The 20862-nt window shown below is 46.5% G+C and overlaps 2 protein-coding genes across 3 annotated transcripts in view; both read left to right on the forward strand.

Annotated features, from left to right (window-relative positions):
• The first annotated feature begins 2476 nt into the window (after nt 1-2476).
• Nucleotides 2477-20862, forward strand: part of LOC132232793 (acyl-coenzyme A synthetase ACSM1, mitochondrial-like) — an 86715-nt gene continuing 68329 nt past the window's right edge. Inside the window, exon 1 of one of the 2 annotated variants that reach the window (XM_059692392.1) lies at nt 2477-2564. The gene's annotated coding sequence lies outside the window, so the exon portion shown is untranslated. The remainder of the gene's footprint in view (nt 2565-20862) is intronic. The other variant, XM_059692391.1, reaches the window with a different exon arrangement.
• LOC132232797 (acyl-coenzyme A synthetase ACSM1, mitochondrial-like) overlaps nt 2951-20862 on the forward strand; it is a 34098-nt gene continuing 16186 nt past the window's right edge. Inside the window, exons 1-6 of the mRNA XM_059692405.1 lie at nt 2951-3107; nt 10207-10417; nt 13706-13913; nt 15727-15867; nt 18855-19014; nt 20005-20084. Of these exons, the coding sequence (XP_059548388.1) occupies nt 3099-3107; nt 10207-10417; nt 13706-13913; nt 15727-15867; nt 18855-19014; nt 20005-20084 (809 nt within the window). The 5' untranslated portion in view covers nt 2951-3098. The remainder of the gene's footprint in view (nt 3108-10206; nt 10418-13705; nt 13914-15726; nt 15868-18854; nt 19015-20004; nt 20085-20862) is intronic.

Below are 20862 nucleotides of genomic sequence, written 5' to 3' on the forward strand. Positions count from 1 at the left end.
GGTGGACACTCTTGGTGCACTCCTTTGTGGACTGTGTACACATCTTGTTATAGTTAAGCCTTAATTTCTGTTGGTATCACTGGAAGGAATTGACCTCCAGACCAATTGTCTGCAAGGACCAGCTGTGTCTACAATGGGAGAACTGCTGTGCTGGAGACACCCTTATGGGGCAGGATTTGTTTCAGTGGGGTTTTGGTGCTCACTGAGTCTGCCCCCTGAGTGTGTCGCGTATGGATCTGAAGAGTTGTACTCTGTTATGGTCTCACGCTGACCACTGGGTACACTGTCTCTTGGATCTCCAAGGAGGTGCAGAGTCAGCCACTGCCTGAGGCCACCCAGCAGGAGCTACAGAGAGATCTGCAGATACCTCCTCTTTGTTTGGGGTTTGGAGGTGCCCAGATGAGGCCCAGCTGTGAAGCAATGCAAGCTGCTGTGGTAAAGCCTTAGGCCTTCTGTTGAAAGAGCTGAAGCTCTCTGACCCAGCTGCAGTTTATTAGGTTTTAGGTTGCAAGAGGGACAGGCCATTCATATGCAAAAACCTCTTCGCCCAGCTTGGGTGGGGTTGTAAATTGGGTGGGGCGGGGTCTCATGAATTCACCAGGTGGAGCAACCAGCAATGGCTGCCAGTCAGTCCCACCTCAGAATGGTTCCCAAGTCTCTATGTCCCACAGCCCCATGCAGGAACAATGATCCCTGCAAGCACCTCTGCCAGAAAGCCACCCTCGCGTTCCTGGCCCGATGCCAGACAGTCCAGTTTCTCTCCGTATGAGTCTGGTTCCCCAGAGTCTCGCCCAGAACTGGAGTTTAGAGCAATTGGGAGCTTGTATGTCCCTCCCGATTGAAAAAGACAACAGCGTACCCAGTTGCCAGCCCATTTCTGTGCACGCCTCTACCTCCGCACTCCGCACCTTCGCACCTCCTACCAGCTTCAATGTGCTTTTCTCTTTCCTTCTCTTTGTAGAACTTCCACTCAGCAGCCTTCCTGTGGTTCTGGATGATAGCTGTTTGAAATTGTCTTTTAGTTGTAGTTTTGATGTGGTTGTGCAAGGCAGCAAGTACATGTGTGTAGCTATGCTCCCATCTTGGTTCTTCCCCCAGCAACACATTCTTATACCAACTCAGACAAAAGAGACCTTTTGCCAAATAGTGAGATTCGTTACATAAGATAATGGTGCACCTGCGCAGTGCGTACAATAAAACTACCGTGTCGTTGCCTTTGCACATACATATAGCAAATTAGCCTCAAACATCTGGCGTAGTCTAGTCACAGACCCACTCACAGATACAAATGTAGTTATAAATATCACTATAGTACTTCATAGTGAGACATATCAATATCAACATGGATATAGATATAAATACAGCTATTGATGTAGTTATAGGTATAGATATGATAAAGCTACAGATAGTGACAGCAGATATTGGCATAATTATAAATATAGACATTGGCAGTTATAAAGACAGATATACACGAAGATAGAGATGGACATGTAAGTATGGATTTCTCCATGTTTAGCCTTCTTAACCTATTAATGCAGAAGCTGGACGCTGTGCTGTCTGCTCAGCAACGTATTCCTGTTCCTTCTCATTAGACGCTAATCCCAAATCTCAAGCAGCCATCTCTTTTGAAGCCTGATTGTTCAATGAGTTTCCTCAGACAGAGTGTTTGTTAGCAGAAACCCCCATGCCTGGATTATTCACCTGTGCTGAGTCTGTGCTCACATGCTTCACACAGGAAGTCATTCATTCACTACTCCAGGTGTTGCTAATATTTCCATATTTTAGAGGGAGGTTAAGAAAATCGCCCAAAGCTGTGTAGGTGAGGAGTGCAGGGGCTGGGTTTGAACCTGTGCCGATCGGCTCCCAAGGGCACTCTCAGCTCCCACAGTCCTCCCAGCTGGGTACTTGCGGCGCTTGGTCCCCTCACATGATGAAGATTAAATCAGAATTTCAAACACATTTACAGGATAAGATAATGCCAAAGTCATTTCTTTCCTATTTGATTAAGAAAAGTGTATCAGATAGCTAGGTCTGCTATAACAAAGTACAACAGCCTGGGGGGTTTAAACCTCAGGAATTTATTGCTCACAGTTCAGGAGGCAAGAAGTCTGAGATCAAGGTCAACAGGGGGGTCTCTTCTTGGGCTTAGCTCTGGGTGTGAAGTTGTCTATCTTCATGTTCACACCACATTCTCCCTCTATGTGTCTGTGTCCCAATCTCTTCTTATAAGGACCTCAGTTATATCGGATTAGGGTCCACCTAGTGACCTCATTTTAACTTAATTACCTCTTTAAAGATTCTTCCTCCAGCCCTGGCTGGCTGGGTCAGTGGTTAGAGTGTTAGAGAGAGTGCCTCGGTAAGAAGCACACACACACATTTGAGAAAGGGATTGTGGGTACCTCAGTGGATTAAAAAATCATAAGGATGATTGCTCAACCCTGAACTTTGCACAGGGGTTGGGATCATCTATAAATATAACAGGTTCCATGAGAACGGCACAGTTGGGTTCTGCAGGAAGAGAGGTCTTAGAGCCTGGCTAGCATGGAGAGCAGGACTTTCAAATGGTGAGTGTCCCACAAAGGGGCTGGTCCCATGGCTGCCATCCTGAGCTTAACTCCCAGGGGGTGAGAGGGAAGGAGAAGACCCTCAGGAAGTTGTACCAATCTCATCTAGTAGCTATAATCCCTCCCCACCATGCTCTGCCTGTGGTTCCTGAGCTGGGAAGGGAAATCCTAAATCCTCAGTCACTAAGTTGTGCCTCCAAATACTGGTCAGCTGAAACAGAACTGCAGCCATGAACCAAATGTGCCTCGTCTTGTGGAGGAAAGTCCTGCTCCAGGACTGACCTATTAGCCAGCTGTTCCCGAAGCAGGTGGTGGCTGAGAAGTCTGCCTGCTTCCTGAGGACTGCTCCGCCATGCAGTGGCTGATGAGGCTCCGGGTCCTTGGGGCACCCACAAATCCTGACACGCCTTCCACCCTGTTCCGAGGCACTTACACTCCCAGTCTGTATCAGCAACTGGTGCCCCGAGATGGAATGACCATGATACACCTGAGAAATTTAACTTTGCCAGTGATGTCCTGGACTACTGGACTCAAATGGAGAAGGTGAGGAGGCGCCTGTGATGGGGGGAGGCTAGGTGCGATCTCTCTGGCTTTTCTTGCTCCTCAGAGGCTGAAGGGCACAGACCCGATGCAGCTGATACAGGCCGACCTCACCTTACCAGTGTCATGGGAGAAGCTTATGTTTTGGGGTTCAATTCTCACCCTGGCCACTTCCGCACTTCTCTGAGCCTCAGTGGTTCTATCTGTGAAACGGTGACAATCTCATTAAGAAACATGACAGCAGGTAAAAATATCGGGTACACAGTCAGATAATTGTGACCAAATGCAAAGTTCTAACTTGACGGTAATGTGAATTCTGGCCTTCCACTAATGGGACTGTGAGCCTAACTGGGATTCAGCTCATCAGACTTGGGCTTAAGTTCAGGCTGCACTCAGAGGGAGGGGGCAGGCCCCCTGCTGGTGCCCCTGCACACCTGACACCTAGAGCTCAGTCATCCGTCCTCCTGTGGGGAGAGGAAGGCCACTGCAGGCCTCGCCACCAACTGCTACGTGGGTGTGGCATTGGGGTCTGTCCAGAGAAACCAGTCCCTGCAGCCTCTAGAGTTACAGGTCTCTTCAGAAGAAACCAAGTGCTTGAAACCAAAAGGGGAGCCGTGATGTCTACCCCAGGGGTTGGGGTGGACAATGGGTGGTGTCCCAGCTACTAAGTCCCAGCTGGTGATGATCACAGTGTGAAAAGTTACCCAACGTTATCTTTGTACAAAGAGAGAATCCACCTGCAATGCAGTCAGAGAGTTGATGTCAGAGAGTTTTGTTTTGTTTGTTTTTTTAAATATATTTTATTGATTTTTTACAGCGAGGAAGGGAGAGGGAGAGAGAGTTAGAAACATCAATGAGAGAGGAACATCGATCAACTGCCTCTTGCACCCCCCCACCTGGGAATATGCCCACAACCAAGGTACATGCCCTTGACTGGAATCGAACCCGGGACCCTTCGGTCCACAGGCCGACGCTCTATCCACTGAGCCAAACCGGTCAGGGCAATGTCAGAGAGTTTAAGTTTCCCATGAATTTAACATACGCATTCACGTGTTAGTGTTCAGGGCTTATATGCCTTTCATGGGGCTTCTTCTCCCTCTTTCTTTTTCCTTCCTCTGAGTTTCCATAAGAACCTCCAGGAAAACAGAGCCTTGGTTATGAGGAGCACTTTTATGATCCCCATTTCCCAGATGAGAAAACTGAGGATCCGAGTTTTACATAACCTACAGAAATCACATGCCTAAGTGGAGGAGCAGAATTTGGGTCCAGGTTGTCTAGTTCTAAAATATATTTTTTTAAACCTGGTCCCATGATCTCAAGACCCCAAATCTTTTCCTTCAGACTATAAATTGACTTCCATTACTGTCCAGACCAAAAATCTGATGGAGACCTTGTGGACCATGATATGGGCTGGAGAGGAGGAAAGGGGCCCAGCACTCCATTTTCTCATTTATCTTCATAAAATTCCCATTCATTAGTTCACACATCCACCCATGGAGATAACCACCAAGTACATAGGATTCCCCATGGAATACCTGTTCTTGTTGGGTTTTATATCATTGTTATCAGTCACTGTTAATTCCTCCGTATCTCCCACTGTCCCCCCAGCACCCTCATTCCATTCATTTTCATTCTCACAGCACTTCTGATCTGTTTCCACTTTTCCAATTTTCTTAACCATGATCAGTGTCTCTCTAGGGATGTGGGGTCCCTGACACCTAGAAGTTTCTCAACAAACGTTTGTGGAGTAAATTAATTTGAAACCTGCCTTACAATCTACAGATCTTGGTGCTGCTCCCATTAAAGACTCTGCAGAGGGCACACCACTGGGGTCCACTCTGCTCCCTAAGCCTCCCTTAAGTTAGAAATCCAACATTTTTATGTGGCCTCTTCTTTTTATTTTAAACTAGAGGCTCAATGCATGAAATTTGTGCAAGAGAGTAGGCCTTCCTTTCCCCGGCTGCCGGCACTGATTCCCTCTGGCACAGGGGACCCGGGCTGGCTTCCCTCCAGCCTCAGCTTTGTCCCGAAGGATGTCCACAAGGAAGTCTGGTCTAATTAGCATATTACCCTTTTATTATTATAGATATGTTTTCATGATTTCAGAGAGGAAGGGAGAGGTAGGAGAGATAGAAACATCAATGATGAGGGAGAATCACTAATTGTCTGCCTCCTGCACACCCCAGACTGGGGATCAAGCCAGCAACCTGGACATGTTCCTTAACCAGAAATTGAACCATGACCTCCTGATTCATAGGTTGATGCTCAACCACTGAGCCACACCAGCTGAGCAATGTGTGTGTGTGTGTGTGTGTGTGTGTGTGTGTGTGTGTGTGTGTGTGTTTGATTTCCAGGAATCAAATCCAATGAAAGCATGCATAAGGGGAACAAAAAAATTGATGTTTCTCTCTCTGTCACTTCCTCTCTCTCTAAATCAATCAATAAATGAAAACATTTTTAAATACTGAAGCTAACCTTTTCTACAAGCAATAAACTTATGCATGGGGGAGTTTTGTTTGTTTTATTGTGACTTGGATGCCTTTATTTATTTTTTATCTTTTATTTTTTAATCCTCACCCAAGGATATTTTTTCCATTGAATTTTTAGAGAAAGGGAGGGGAAGGGTGGAAGGCATTGGGAGAGAGAGAGAGAGAAACATGGATGTGAGAGAAACACTTTGGTTGGTGGCCTCCTGCAGGTGCCCTGACAGGGGCCAGCGATGAATCTGCAACCAAGCCACATGCCTTTATCTGGGAATCGAACTTGTGACCCTTTGTTCCAAGGGCCAATGCTCTAATCGCTGAGGCAAACCAGCCAGAGCTTTATTTTTTCAATCATTTTAAAAATCTTTCAATTACAATTGACATACAATGTTATATTCGTAAGTTATATAAATGACTACTCATTAGGTTGTACACCTGAAACTGAGTTCTAGACGACTCTTATCACAGCAGAAGCTTTCTTTTGTCAGTTCTCAGCCAATCCCCTCCCACCCCACCCTGGGCCCCAGGCAACCACTGACCTGCTCTTGCACCCTTTTGTGTCTGGTTTATTTTACTCAGTGTAATGTTTTTGTGGATTACTTGCTTGTGTCCTTTTTTCTTTTTCTTTTTTTGTTAGTCCTCACCAGAAGATATTTTTTCATTGTTTTTGTTTGTTTGTTTGTTTGTTTGTTTGTTTGTTTGTTTGTTTTAGAGAGGGAGTGGGAGGGGGGAGGGAGAAAAGAGAAGGAGAAAGAGAGAAAGAGAGATAAACATGGACATGTGAGAGACACAGCCATTAGTTGGTAGCCGGCTGGGATCGAACCTGCAACCTGGTACTTGCCCTTAACCAGGAATCAAACCCAAAACCCTTCGGAGCAAGGGCAGACACTCTAGCCGCACTGGCCGGGGCTGTTCATTTCTTTCTACTGCTGGGTTACTTACTCAGTGTTTTATCTTTTTAAACTATTTCTCAATATCCCTTGGTTTCAGATCTCACCCCATCAAACTTAAAGTTTCAAATCTAGTTTAAGGGTTGTATTTTATCCTCTCAAAAACAGCTTCATGTCAATATCACATTATCAAATTAATCTTTAGCACAAAATACATAACTACTAAAATGATATCTTCTTCAAGATGCAGGATTTAGGATCCAACACAGACTGAATTCTGAGCAACAATTGTTTTCTACTTGATATACCAGCTTCTCCATCATTTTTAAAATCCTGCAGAAATCTTGTGCATTGTGCCAGGCTCCCTGTATAAGCAGTGCACAACTTTTCATCAATACTTGTTAATATTTTTTATCCTGTTGGTCAAGAATTTTTTTCACAGCACTGATTCTTTTTATAGCTGTAAAGACACACATGTATATGCACATATATTAATCTTATCTCAGATGAGCTACATTCTTTGGTTCCAATCATCTGAGTCAAAGGATCATGTTTGTGCATCTTGGAGGGGGGTGGAATTGCTGGAAAATATATACACTAAATCATTTTCAGTGCTAACATTCAGGGAGTAAAAATGTGATCAGAAATTTGAAGAAATCCTTTTGTTTATAAGAACCTTTTCTGCTCATAAGTTTCTGTATTGCCTGAATTTTTACTCTGAACATGTTTTGTTTGGGGAATAAAAAAATATTTTTTAAGAAACCATGTTTATTATAAAACACTTGGGGAAAAGAAGACAGTTGAGTTAAACAAGAAAATTGGAAATAAATATTTAAAACATTTACATATGGGCACATATGTGCGCCGTGTTTACCATGGTATCCTTTTGGTCTAAGAACAGTGCCTAAGAAATAATAAGATCTAACTAATATTGAATGAATAAGTGAATAATAATTATTATGCCAGAGGCCTGGCACATGAAATTCATGCACGGGGTGGTGTCCCTCAGCCCGGCCTGCAACCTCTCCAATCTGGGGCCCCTTGGGGAATGTCTGACTGCCAGGTTAGGCCCAATCCCTGTGGGATCAGGCATAAACCCAGCAGTCGGACATCCCTCTCACACTCTGGAACTGCTGGCTCCTAACCGCTCACTTGCCTGCCTGCCTGATTGGCCCTAACCACTTCTGCCTGCCAGCCTGATCGCCTCCTTACCACTCCCCTGCTGGCCTGATTGCCCCCAACTACCCTCCCCTGCAGGCCTGGTCACCCCAACTGCCCTCCCCTGGAGGCCTGGTTGCCCCCAACTGTGTTCGCTTGCTGGCCCGATCACCTCCAACTGCCCTCCCCTGCCTGCCTGATCACCCACAACTGCCCTCCCCTGCCGGCCATCTTGTGGTGGCATCTTGTGATGTCGCACGTGAGGCCACTTAGGCTTTTATTATATAAGATTTGAATTATAATGTACATATGGTTTTGCTTATATAAGTTGATATTATATTGTTAGCATTTTATTGTAAAAGATCTGAATTTTAAAATTTGTTTTATTAATTCTACTAGAGACATGGTGCATGACATTCGTGCACTGGGGTGGGGGGGTGTCCCTCAGCCTGGCCTACACCTTCTCACAGCCTGGGACCCCTCGGGGGATGTACCTCATCTGGCGGTCAGACATCTCTCTCGCAGTCTGGGACCCTTCGCTCCTTACTGCCCACCTGCAGCAGAAGTGGGAAAGGCTCCCGCCACCACCACTGCGTTGGCCAGCTGTGTGCCTGGCTTCTGGCTGAGCAGCACTCTCTCTGTGGGAGCACACTGACCACCAGAGGCAGCTCCTGTGTTGAGCATCTGCCCCCTGGTGGTCAGTACATGTCATAGCAACCAGTCTTTCTGCTGTTTGGTCAATTTGCATATTAGCCTTTTATTTTATAGGATAATTTTGTAGACAGCAAATAGTTATATCCTGCCAATCTTTGTTTTTGGGAAATGTAGTTTGCTTACATTTAAAGTAATTACTGATAGTGAAAGACTTATTGCTGCCATTTTGTTAATTGTTTCCTTGGTATCATACCTTTTATTTTTGACCTTCATTTCCACTTTTAAAGCTTTCTTTTGTGTTTGGTTGGTGTTTTGTGTGTGTGTGGTTTTTTTGTAGTGATATGTTTTGATTCTCTTCTCATTTCTGTCTGTGTATATACTATGAATTGCATATCTATATATATATAAGGCTAATATACTAAGTGTCTGACCATTCGACCATTCAACCAGTAGCTATGCCATGCATTGACCATCAGGGGGCAGATGCACAAAGCACAGGCATGGAAACATGGAACAGACTGATGAATCTCAGAGGGAATGAGGAGTTTGGAGGATGGGAAGAGATTAAACAAACATCTTATATGCATACTAGAGGCCTGGTGCACAGATTCATGCTCCGGTGGGGTCCCTCGGCCTAGCCTGGGGGGATTGGGCCGAAACCCACAGTCTCACATCCCCCGAGGGGTCCCGAATTGTGAGAGGGTGCAGGCCAGACCGAGGGACCCCACTGCGACACGATCCGTGCACCGGGGCTCTAGTATTACATATAATGCCTTAAAGTTATAACAATATATTTTAAACTAATAAGAACTTAACTTTAATTGCTTATAAAAACCCTATTTCTTGATAAATTTAAGAAATAATAAAGATATATAAAGAAAGTAAAAAAGTAAAGACTTGCTTCCACAACATACAAAGGTCTCAAACTCAATAAAAAGGAAACAACCCACTTGAAAAATTGGGAAAAGATCTGAACAGTTTACTTGAGAGACTCACAGTTAGCAAAGAAGTACAAAAAGGTACTCAACATTACTTGTTATTAGAGAATCTATAAATAAATAAACAAATTCCTTTCCAGCTACATCTCAACCCCCACTGAATGTTGCCAACAAGTTTCACTCTTTTCCTTCTGTCCCAAAGAGGGGTTGAGACTCCAGCAACACCTCCTCCCAGCCCTGAGGCACCACATCAGAGAAGGGCATGCAAAAGTGAGCAGAACATCACAACATGCCCTGCCGTTCTGAGTGTGGCTTTAGCTGTTTGGGCATTTGTTGGTTGCTGCAGATCCTTGACTGTTTCCAGAACCCCAACAAAGCCATTTTAGTCTGTTTCCTTGATGTTTCTCTGAAGGAATAGGGCCTGGACCTTCCCAGTCTGCTTCTTCCAAATTTCACCATTAAAGGGCACTTAATTTTAAAAATTAATTTCCCCAAATATTCAGAACCTAAATTATCCTCTTTAATGTGTAGCAATTATAATAATAGTCATATTTATTGAGCACCTACTGTGCCAGGCACTGTTATGTACACTTTACTCATTAAATAACTCATTTACACTTTATGACCTGTTAGGTAATATTGTCCCCACTTTGTAGATGAGAATGCTGGGGTACACAGAGGAATGCACTGTCTACATGGAACTAAGACACATGGGGATGGAGCTTTAAGTCTTCACTTGGAGACATGAAACTATTCATGGTTTTATGTGACTTGGGAGGAGGTGGCTACAGTAGACTGGAAGAAGTTGGCTGGATCACACTCCGCCCCTAACTTTTCTGGACTCTTTAAATGATTTAAAATGGGGTCTTAGGCCCTGAGCTATGTTCCCACTGGAATGTGACTGTGACAGTGAATTGGGGAAATAAGTGCCCTTTTCCTCTGAAGCAGGAAGTAACACATGGTGTGTGATCTTGACCAGGAAGGCAAGAGAGGCCCCAACCCAGCCCTGTGGTGGGTGAACAGCCAAGGAGACGAAGTGAAGTGGAGTTTCAGAGAGCTGACAGACTTCACCTGCCGCGCAGCCAACGTCTTCACGCAGACCTGTGGCCTGCAGCAGGGAGACCGTCTCGCCTTGATTCTGCCTCGAGTGCCTGAGTGGTGGCTGGTGGCCGTGGGCTGCATCCGAACAGGTCAGTGACTCAGAGACCCGTAGAGACCTCAGGGATGTCCTGGAGCCAACTGGTCCTGGAACACTAGGTGCTTCCTCTTCCCTACATTCTTTCTTCTTCACAGTCTTTCTCTTTCTCAGACTCCCTCACACATATTACCCCTTATCCCCCACTCTCTCCCTCACCCTCACATACGCTCAAACACAATGTCTCTCACACACACACACACACACACACACACACACACACGCACGCACACTTTCTCTTGCACAGTCTCAGACGTTATTCCTTTTTTGAAATTCATCAACTGTTAACCTTTTGCCATATTGGAGCCCCCACTGAGTTAGTAAAGAGTCAGTTGCACTCACAGTGACACCCATAAATACCATGTAAATACCCATAAACCCTGGATCCCAGACATTTCCTTCACCATCACCAGAGCAGGCTTATCAAACAAGAAGTCTGACATTGGTACAATATGTGTTACCTGATAGCTATCCATAGTCAACAGTCCCCAATTGCCTTCATCACATCCTTGAAAGCCACTTCTTTCTTTATGTCCAAAATCCAATTGAGGATCATGCATTGCATTTAGTTGTCATGTCTTATCAATCTCCTTTAATCTAGAAGGGCTCTCTAGCCTTTTCTGCACGGCGATGACATTTTTGAAGAGTCTAAGCCAGTTGCTGTGCAGGAGGTGCGCCCAAATTGGCATTTCACACTCTTGCTTCATGATTATATCCATCTTAAAAAATCTTAGCAGGAGTGCTGGGAGGACGGTGTTGTATCTTTGTTGGTGTCTCACATGAGGGGTCTCTGCAGTTGTTTTCTCTTCCATCAGTGATAATGTTAATCTCAATAGAAGAGTTGTATTCAACTTTGTCAGGGAACCTTTTTTCTTCCTGACTCGTAAGTAGTCTGTGGGGTAACACGTATGAGACTAGTGACTACCCTGCTCCCCCACTGTCTTTCACCCCGTGGTTTGAGTATCCCCTGATGATTCTTGACTGAGTTAAATATTATTATGGTGGTTTTATATGAGGATTTTCTGTTTATATCACCCCTCTACATTCTTTAGGTAACATTCTTCTGTAGATATTTTCCTTTCCCTTTTAATTGCTTATCTATCTATCTATCTACCTATCTATCTAATTTACAATTACAATAGGACTCATGGATTTTTTAAATCACTTCAGTTGAATCACATGTTCACACGACAGTCTGTTCATGCTCTTCCTTATATATTCCTCTCTCTTTTTTTTCCTCATAAAATAGTTGGTTAATCCATCTAGTTCCTTTGGAATCAAATATTAATAGCAACAGCAGAGGGAGCATAAAGAAGCCGTGTCATCTGTAGAGCTAAGACGTGAGCTGAGCCCTCGGGGGTAAATACAATTGAAGAGGAGTAGAAGCAGAGAAAGGGAATTCTAAGAACGGGCTTAGCACATGCAAAGGCTTAGAGTCAGCAGTTGCCCATGTGAATGGCCATTTTGAAATAGAGAATAGAGGTGTGGGAGGGAAAGGTGGGTCGTGGGCAGCGTCTTCAGTGCCAGAATGGGGAGCGTGCTGTTTTCCTGGAGAGAGGACACAGGTGTTAGTGAAGAGAAGTGAAGGTGAACATGGTGGGCAGGCAGGCTAAATGGCCATCTCAGAAGTGATTAAAGAAAACTGAGTTTATTTAAGGAAAAGAGGGTGGGGGTGGGATATCCCAAGGGAAGGGCTGCACAGCACTGAGCCAAGGGGCTGGTGGGCACCCAGCAGCTGCAGTTTCATCCTGATGTGCAGTCACGGGTGGGAATCTCTTGTTGTCAGTGGGTTTGGGGGCTGAGCTGGTGGGCTTGGAATGGGGATGGAATGCAGGTGTGGGATCAGGGGGCTTCAGGACAGTTCCAGTTCCTTACATGGACTGATTCCTGGTGCCCGGCAATCATTTCCTGGTCTTTGTTCTCCTGTGGCCGGAAGCTTCCAAATGGCTGTCAAGGGTTGTATTGCCTTCTAGTCCTAACAACAGGAAATGCTGGGGGAACGTCGATGCTCTGGGGATCTTACACAGGTAATAACACAGAAGTCCAAGGCAAGGCGTCTGGTGGGGAGATTAGAATCCAGTGGGTGCACACAGATACTTGAACTAATTGTTGGTGACAGCAGAAGGGAGGGAAGGTAGGAAAGTTCCAGGGACAATGTGGTTAATTTGGATGTGAGGGATGAAAGAAAGAAGGTGAAAGGGCAAGGGCTACGCCCTCCATCTTGCCCCAGGGCGAGGGCTACACCCTCCATCTTACCCCGGATCCTGCATTTTTGGGCAGCAGCCTTAGCCATGTGCTCAGCAAGGAGCTTCTTCCCAGAAGCCCAAGCCTCTGCTAGCCACACCTAGGATTTCTTTAAACTAACCAATAATAATCAAAGGAAGTGCACACCATAGATACGACCACATCCTGTGTAACAAGACACTGACTTGCGCCCGGCCAATCGGCAGGGCCCACAGTCCTCTCCCCTCTCCTTACTCTAACCCCCCTATAAAACCCCTCTCCACACAGAGCTCTCTCTCTCTTTATGCCGCTTGCCGCTGCGTCGGTGAGTGTGGTCGGGGAGCCAAGCTAGCTTTTGTATCAGACTCGGCTGGCTCCCTGGTGGTCTTTTGGGGATCCTGAAATCTGGGCATAGCAAAGGGATTCCCAATGACACAGGGATGAGAGAAGAGGGTGGGAGCAGAAAAGCGGGGACTGGGATACAGCTATTCTTGATGTCAGAGACTCTGTCCTCCTTGCATCTGTGCTCCCAGGTCCCATGTAAACTCTTGCAAAGTAGGATCCACCTGTCTACTGGCTGCACCCACCTAGAGTAGACAGGATAGGGAAAGCGTTTCAAGTTTTAATGTGCGTGGGAATCACTGGAGGTCCTGCCAAAATGCAGTTTCTGGCCCTGACCCCTTGGCTCAGTGGTTGTGTATTGACCTATGAACCAGGAGGTCACGGTTCAATTCCCGGTTGGGGCACGTGGCCGGGTTGCAGACCGGATCCCCAGTGTGGGGGTGTGCAGCAGGTAGCCGATCAATGATTCTCTCTGATGACTGATGTATCTATCTCTCTCTCCCTCTCCCTTCCTCTCTGAAATCAATGAAAATGTATTTTAAACAAAATTTTAAAAAATGCAGGTTCGGATTCGGTAGGTTTGGGGTGGCGCGGTGGTGCTGACACTGCGGGTCTTTGCTTAGCAAGGGGTTAGGGGATTTCTATGCAGATAAGCCAGGCCTGAAGCCCATGGTTGTGAAACAGGAAATGAAACAGATAATTTCTTCCTCATCCCCAGGGATTATCTCCATGCCAGGGACAACCCAGCTGAAGGCCAAGGACATTCTCTACCGGCTAAAGCAGTCTCATGCCCAGAGCATCGTGACCACAGATGCCCTTGCCCCGGAGGTGGACTCTGTGGCTTCTGAGTGTCCCGCTCTGAAAACCAAGCTCCTGGTGTCTGACCACGGCCGTGAGGGGTGGCTGGACTTCCGATCTCTGATTCAGTGAGTTTCGGGTCTGACGGAGGTGCTCTCTGAGGAACGGTGGGAGAAGGCCCTCCGCACCCAAGCGCTGTAGACAGACAGCTGGTGGGAGGAAGCTCACCAGGCCTGGCTCCAGAAACCTCCTCCCAGCTGTGTCCCTGACCTGCTGTGTGCCCCTGGGCTCCTTCCTGCCCCTCTCTTAGCCAAGGTTGCTTCATCTGTAATATCAGGACAGTGCGCTTCTGTGCTTCTCTCCCTAAAGTTTGATCACCCCTGGGATGTGAAAGGAGGTGTCACGTCAGAGGATTACTGTGTTTCAAGCTTCTTGTAGGTGGGGACCTAAAAGAATATTCACACATAAATATAAACACACATATATGAATAAGTTGGATGAGAGGTTAAATTTGATCTTTGAGGTGAAAGTTGAGACTGCAAGAAAAAATGAGGCTGTGACTGGCAGAGGGTTTTGGGGGCCAACATCTCCCAGGGTCTGGGTGCCCTTAGAAAGTTAGAGAAATGCTGGGAGGTCAGAAAGACCCTCCACCTCCAATCCTTTAATTCTGTGAGCCTTCAGGGGTTTTTTACACAGTCGACCTAAGAAACACCCATAACAGTAGAAAATTTTTATGAGTTTATTTGAGTCAAACTGACAACATATGCTGGGAAGCAACATCTGAAATGCTCTGGAGGAAAACCGTTTTGTAGCTTCTTTCATGCATTTGACATTCAGGAGGTGACGCAAGAAAGATTACAGGAAAGTGGGAGAAAGCCAGGTGGGGATGGGATGACAGGATAGTTAAGATTAAGTGCTCTCTTGCGGGGTAACACCCCCTACAAGGGATATCACTTTCCGTATTTCAAGGACGTATTATCCAACCTGCACGAGAACAATGGACAGGCTTGCTTAAGGCAAAGATAAACCTTTCACCAGAGAAGTTATGTGTCAGGGGCCTGACTCCTCACCATGCCCTGCCCGGTCAGGAATTTATGATCAGATCACCTGTGAGGTTAGTTTCCTGAGCCTCCTGTTCCACCCACAGCTCAAACCTTGCTGGGTTTCTTTTCTTTGTCTCTTTTATTTTTCTGAGGTAACATTGGTTTATAACGTGTAAGTTCTACTGGGTTTTTTTTCTTGAAGTAACCCTTCTGTTTTTAAAGTAAATGTTATTCAACCCCAAAAGGCAAACACAGTGAAGTCACACCTTGTGTTGGACTCTAAGGTCCGAGAGTTGGGGCCCTCCCTCCAGGGAGCAGGCCCTCACCTTCCCCTGGCGCTACCTTTGCCTTTCTCTCTCCTCAACTCCAAGGGCCCTTCTTCTGCCGGAACTTGTTTCCTGAGCCAATGCAGCCCAGCTGGCTCAGTGGAACTAACCTCGCAGGTGATCTGACCATAAATTCCTGACCAGGCAGGGCATGGCAGGGAGTCAGGCCTCTCACACATAACTTCTCTGGTCAAAGGTTTATCTTTGCCTTAAGCAAGCCTGTCCATTGTTCTTGTGCATGGAGACCAGTTCTTCCTCTAGTGTTGCAAAACCCCGGTTTCTGCACTGGCCAGGTACTCAGTTGGTTAGAGTGCCAAGGTTGTGGGTTTGATCCCATCAGGGCACATACAAGAATCCACCAATGAATGCATACATAAGTGGAACAGTAAATCCATGTTTCTCTCTGTGTGTGTCTGTCTGTCTCTCTCTCCCTCTCTCTCCCTTCCTCTCTCTAAAATCTATACAAGCAAACCAGGTTTCTGACTTTGAGCCTCATGTTGTGTCTTTTGCTGACCCTGAGGGTGGAGCCAGGAGACCTGACTTCTCTCCTTTTCTGTTCAATCCCTTTGTAGATCAGCATCCCCAGATCACACCTGTATTAAGTCAAAGACCACGGACCCAATGGTCATCTTCTTTACCAGTGGCACCACCGGCTTCCCCAAGATGGCAAAACACAGCCATGGACTTTCCTTGCGATACTCCTTCCCTTCATGGTAAGAAAGAGGGCAGCAACTTAGAGGCTGGGTCACAGTCTGGGGCAAGGGGTGTGTGTGTGTGTGTGTGTGTGTGTGTGTGTGTGTGTGTGTGTTGGGAAAGGTGCTCTAAGTAGAACTGAGTCCATCCTGCTTCTCCCTTCTGCTCTCTTTGGTTCAGACCACTGAGGGTCTCTGAGGCGAAGATCTGGACTTCTAAGCATGTGTTGACAGAAGCCTCCCAGTGACAAGGGGGTCCTGCCTGAGCACCTTCACAGGTGTGGCGGGAACTTGGGTGGAGGCAGCAGGCATTCTGCAAGCTCCACAAATGACAAGCCATGTGTCTTTGTCACTGGTTCCAGGTTTGCTGGGAGGAGGACAGAAAGTTCTAGCTATGTGAACTGTACAGATACAGAGGTGGAGTTTCCCAGTCATGAACCATTAAGAGGAAGTAATACCTGGAACCAAACCACTGCCTTTAACCTAAAATAAATAATTGTAGATGCTGAAGACATAGCCTTGGGTTAACCATGTAAACAATTTTAAACTAAACATCTTTTCCCTCCTACTTCCTCCTCCCCAACTAGTAATATTCATACCAGACCAAGTTCTGTGGGGAAGTATGGGCCTTGGTTGGCAAGTCTGTAAGGAGGAATTTGAAAAGGTCAGGAGCCTCTTGGGGGACATTGCCGAAGGCAGCAGCCCCTGCCTTGACTTTTCCAAAAGAGGCCAATCCCCTGGGTGTTTTACTGGAATCTCTATGTTTAGTCTTTAAGACCCGACCTTGAAGAAGCAGGTGCTTTCTCCTGGATATTTACCCTGCTGATTGTGTCTAGAGGTTAAATTTAGTTCAAGCCGTTGTTACAATAAAAGGCTAACAGGGCAGGCAATCGGGGCTGTTTGGGTTCCTAAAGCCAAACAAGCCCCTTAGCCTTCTCTTTCACAGACACATGTGTCAAAGTAATCTGTCCATCCATCTCTCAGGGTCTGCTGCTCAGCCCCGGCAAAGTTCTATGCATGTTGTACCTTATTAAGCGGAGCAGGGAGCAGAGAAGGTGTCTTGTGGACACTGGGTATCTGTGCTGATGATATCACTTGATCAGCAAAGCCCTGGAGGAATGGGGGTGGAAAGAAGGGGAAAGTTTTCTGTGTAGTTAGAATAACACAAGCAAAGGCAAAAAGATATAAAAGGTAGTGTTCATAGCCCAGCTGGTGTGGATCAGTGATTTAGCATCGGCCTATGAACCAGGAGGTCATGGCTCAATGGCAGGTCAGGGCACATGCCCAGGTTGTGGGATCCATCCATGGTGTGGCGCATGCAGGAGGCAGTCAATCAATGATTCTCTTCACCATTGATGTTTCTATCTCTCTTTCCCAGTCTCTAACTCTCTGAAATAAATAAAAATATAAATTTTAAAAAGTAGCACTCAAAGAACTACAGAGATTTGAGAGGAGCTGTTGCTGCAGGTGTTTGGGAAGCATAGATGGGAGGAGCTGAGAAATTGAGTAGGGCCCAGAGCACACAGGGTCATGGGCTTTGGTGCAGAGATTGAGCTTATGGGGAAAACAATAAGCTTATTGGTGTATTGAAAGGTTGTTAACAAGGGAGAGAACTAATCCAATTTGTATTTTGAAAAGATCACTGTCCTACAGGGTGAAGAATGGCTTGGAAAAAGAATAGATTTAGAAAGTCCTGTTAGAGGGTCTTAGAATAATTTAGGTGTAAGATGGTGGTGGCTTGGACAAGGTGCTGGGGACAAGAAGGAAGTTCAGAATTCTGAAAATTTAGGAGATAAAATGGGAGGTTGTGCTGGCTAGATGTGGGAGGTAAGAGGGGCTGGAGAGTCAAGGTGGACTCCCAGGTTTTGAGCTTGGGCAGTAATGACATTCACTGAAACACAGAGAGCACTGGAGAAGTCCCGGGAGGCAGGAGAGATTAGGATGCTGTGGGTTTGAGATGCTCGAGAGACATCCCAGAAGAGATGCTCAGTGGGCAGTTGGGTCTGAAGCTCAGAACAGAGGTCCCTAGCGTGTAATTTCCTGTGGGTGTGCCACAGCCCTCAGAGAGATGGAACAGGGAGTGTGAATGGCTCTCCAGGCCCCTCCCTACTAATAGAAGAGCTCTTCAAAGCCACAGCTCCTCTTGGGAGAGTTGAGTTTTTCTCAAGGAGTTATGCACACAGAGGTCCCTCGGAAGCAGTAAGAGTAAGGTGGAGAAATGCTTCAGACCTAGCTGAGTAGCCACGGGATTAAATTTTCTGTCTCTCTATCTACTAAGCATTTCTGTTGTGTGTGTGTGTTTTTAAATATTAAATGTATATTGTTCAAAGTATTACATATGTTCCCTTTTCCCCCACTCCCTCCTTCTAGCGCACCCAACCTCCTGTTTTTTTTATTATTATTATTTTGTAGTTAATTCTCACATGAGGATATTTGTTTTTCATTGATTTTTAGAAAGTGTGGGAGGGGGAGAGACAGAGAGAGAGAGAAACATTGATGTAAGAGAGACACATCAATTGGTTTCCTCCCATACACACCCCAACCAGGGCTGCCTGCAACTGAGGCACATGCCCTTGACCAGAATCAAACCCAAGACCCTTCAGTCCATGGGTTAACATTCTAAACACTGAGTCAAACCGGCTCGGGCTGTTTCTGTTATGTTCTGATGCTGTTCTCAGAAAGGCCCCTCCCTTATTATCCCCGATGGCTGCCAGCATTGCCCCAAACTGTACCAATAACAAATGTGAATCCAGAAAAAGAGCAACAGACTTCATTCCAGTATTCCCAGCCTTAAGGATCATTCTGATTGAACCAGTTGAAGTGGCATGTGACCAGGAAATCCGATTGGGGTGCCTTTGGGACTGGGGTGGGAGTGAGTCCGGAGCCCCACACAAACCACATGACTTGAGAGCGAGAGGGGTGGCTCGCTGTCTGAGAACCAGATTCCCGAGCCCTCAGTCACATCCTCCTGTGGTTACAAAGCTGAGGCCACTGTATTTTGGAGTCAGCAGGAAATTACTGCAGCTGAAGGCCTCTGATGTCCTGTGGTGCCTGTCAGATCCAGGCTGGATTATGGCTGCCGTGGGGACCCTGTTTAAACCATGGACAGCAGGGTCTACTGTCTTCATCCACCATCTGCCCCAGTTTGACACTAAGGTCGTTGTAGAGGTAAGAGGACTAATCTCTCAGTGTCAACAAACTCCCAGAGAAACTCATGTTTCAGGTTCAAAAGCTGGCCCCTGCTGAGAAGAGAGTATGTAACGAAGAAGCCCATTAGGGTGATAGAACCTGGGCTCTGGGGGGTCTCAAATGTGAGACATTGAATCAGTCAGTGAGTCTCTCAGAATACACATTTTGAGAAATTAAAGCAACCAGAACAATCTCAGGTCTCCTGGCTCCTCCATGGCCAGGTAGCTGGTGTGTGCGTGTGAATTTATTGAAGTGTTTAAAACCAGAGCCCTTGGAATAGGATGGTTCTAGCTCCTTTTCACACCTTTAACATTGTTAGGGGTAACCTTACCTCTCTGAGCTCAGTCTCCTCACCTGTAAGATGGGTGTTTTAATAATTACTACCTCATAAAATTGTTGGGAATAATGAGATGATACAGGCAAAGTGTGTAAAGTGCTAGCCCTGAGGCCTGCACCTGAAAACACTCAGGATCTGGTAGCAGTTGCTGTTATTGTTATGAGCACACCATGGTGACAATTGAAGTTGCCTCCATAAACCCTTTCAAATGACTGCCCTGCTCCTGAACATGCTGTTTGCGTCTCCACTCACTGCACCCTTGCTTTCCTTCCGCAGACCTGCCTCTTCCTCTCCACCACTCAAGTCCCAGCCCCTCCCCTCACCACTGTGGGGCCTGTTCTTCTCCAGGCCCTTCCATTGGAGCCCCTCACTGCTCATCTTTAATCCATTATACCCTTTCTTCTGTATTATCAGTCTCTTACTTCTCATCAACTCTACTCCCTCAGTCCATAAACACATGCATGTTCAATATATACATACTGGAGGAATTAACAAATGAATAAATGGGCTCTCTTAGAAGGGAGATCAGAATAAAAATGGTAATAATTGGCCAGTATTTTGTTGCTGTTGTTTATGGCCAGTATTTTTCATCTTAACTATAAATATAAAATTTTTCTCTGTTCACCTTGTAGACACTCTTTAAATACCCCATCACCCAGTACATTACTGCGCCCTGCGTATTTCGAATGATTCTGCAGGAGAATTTTGGCAGGTATGTAGAGATGGCCTGTTGTAATCACAATCTTTGGGTAGGATTTTAAGGAGTCTATTTCACTGTGGTCTTGTCGGTGGGGAACAGGCTCTTCCACGGGGTTGGGAGGAAAGAATCCCAAGGAATCACACCCAGGAGTTTGCGATGTGGCAACGTGGTTTATTTGTTAGGTAACATCAATAGAGTTCTCCTCCCGGCTTCCCAATGCCCCATCTCCCTGGGCCCTGCCCTGGAAAGAGTCCAATCTCGTCTTCAACAGCCAACGCAAAGGCCAATGCCCGGAGTTTCTGCTTCATGATCCTTTGGTCTGGACGTCTCCCCCGGCCCAGGTGGCCTCCAGACCTGCATGGTCCTCTGCTCCTGGGCGGGAGGGGACAGGAACAAATTGGGCCACTGGGGTCCCAGGCAAGAGAGACAGCCAGCATTACCCCCGGGTCTCAACCAGGAGCTTTTCCAAAACAACCCACTAACTTCCCAAGATTCCAGCGGCATGCACTGGGCCCACCCCCAGCCAACGATCTTTCCCAGGTTAGACTGACAGCCTCTGTGGTCCCACACCTCCCCCTGCGCCATTTTGACTTTACTGGGCAGTTCCTGACCTCCCCTGTGCCCCCTCCCACACACAATCCCAACCCAGAGGGGGAGGGAAGGGTGTTAATCCCCTTGGGGGGACTGTGCTGCCATTTCTTGGGTGTGAAACTGGAGCTTCCTGGTGAGGCAAACAGGCCTCTGCTTCCCAGCTGCCTGTGCTCCACATTGTCAGCCTCTCCCCTGGCTC

Source organism: Myotis daubentonii, chromosome 4 (assembly GCF_963259705.1).
Source record: "Myotis daubentonii chromosome 4, mMyoDau2.1, whole genome shotgun sequence".
NCBI classification, from domain to species: Eukaryota; Metazoa; Chordata; class Mammalia; order Chiroptera; family Vespertilionidae; genus Myotis; species Myotis daubentonii.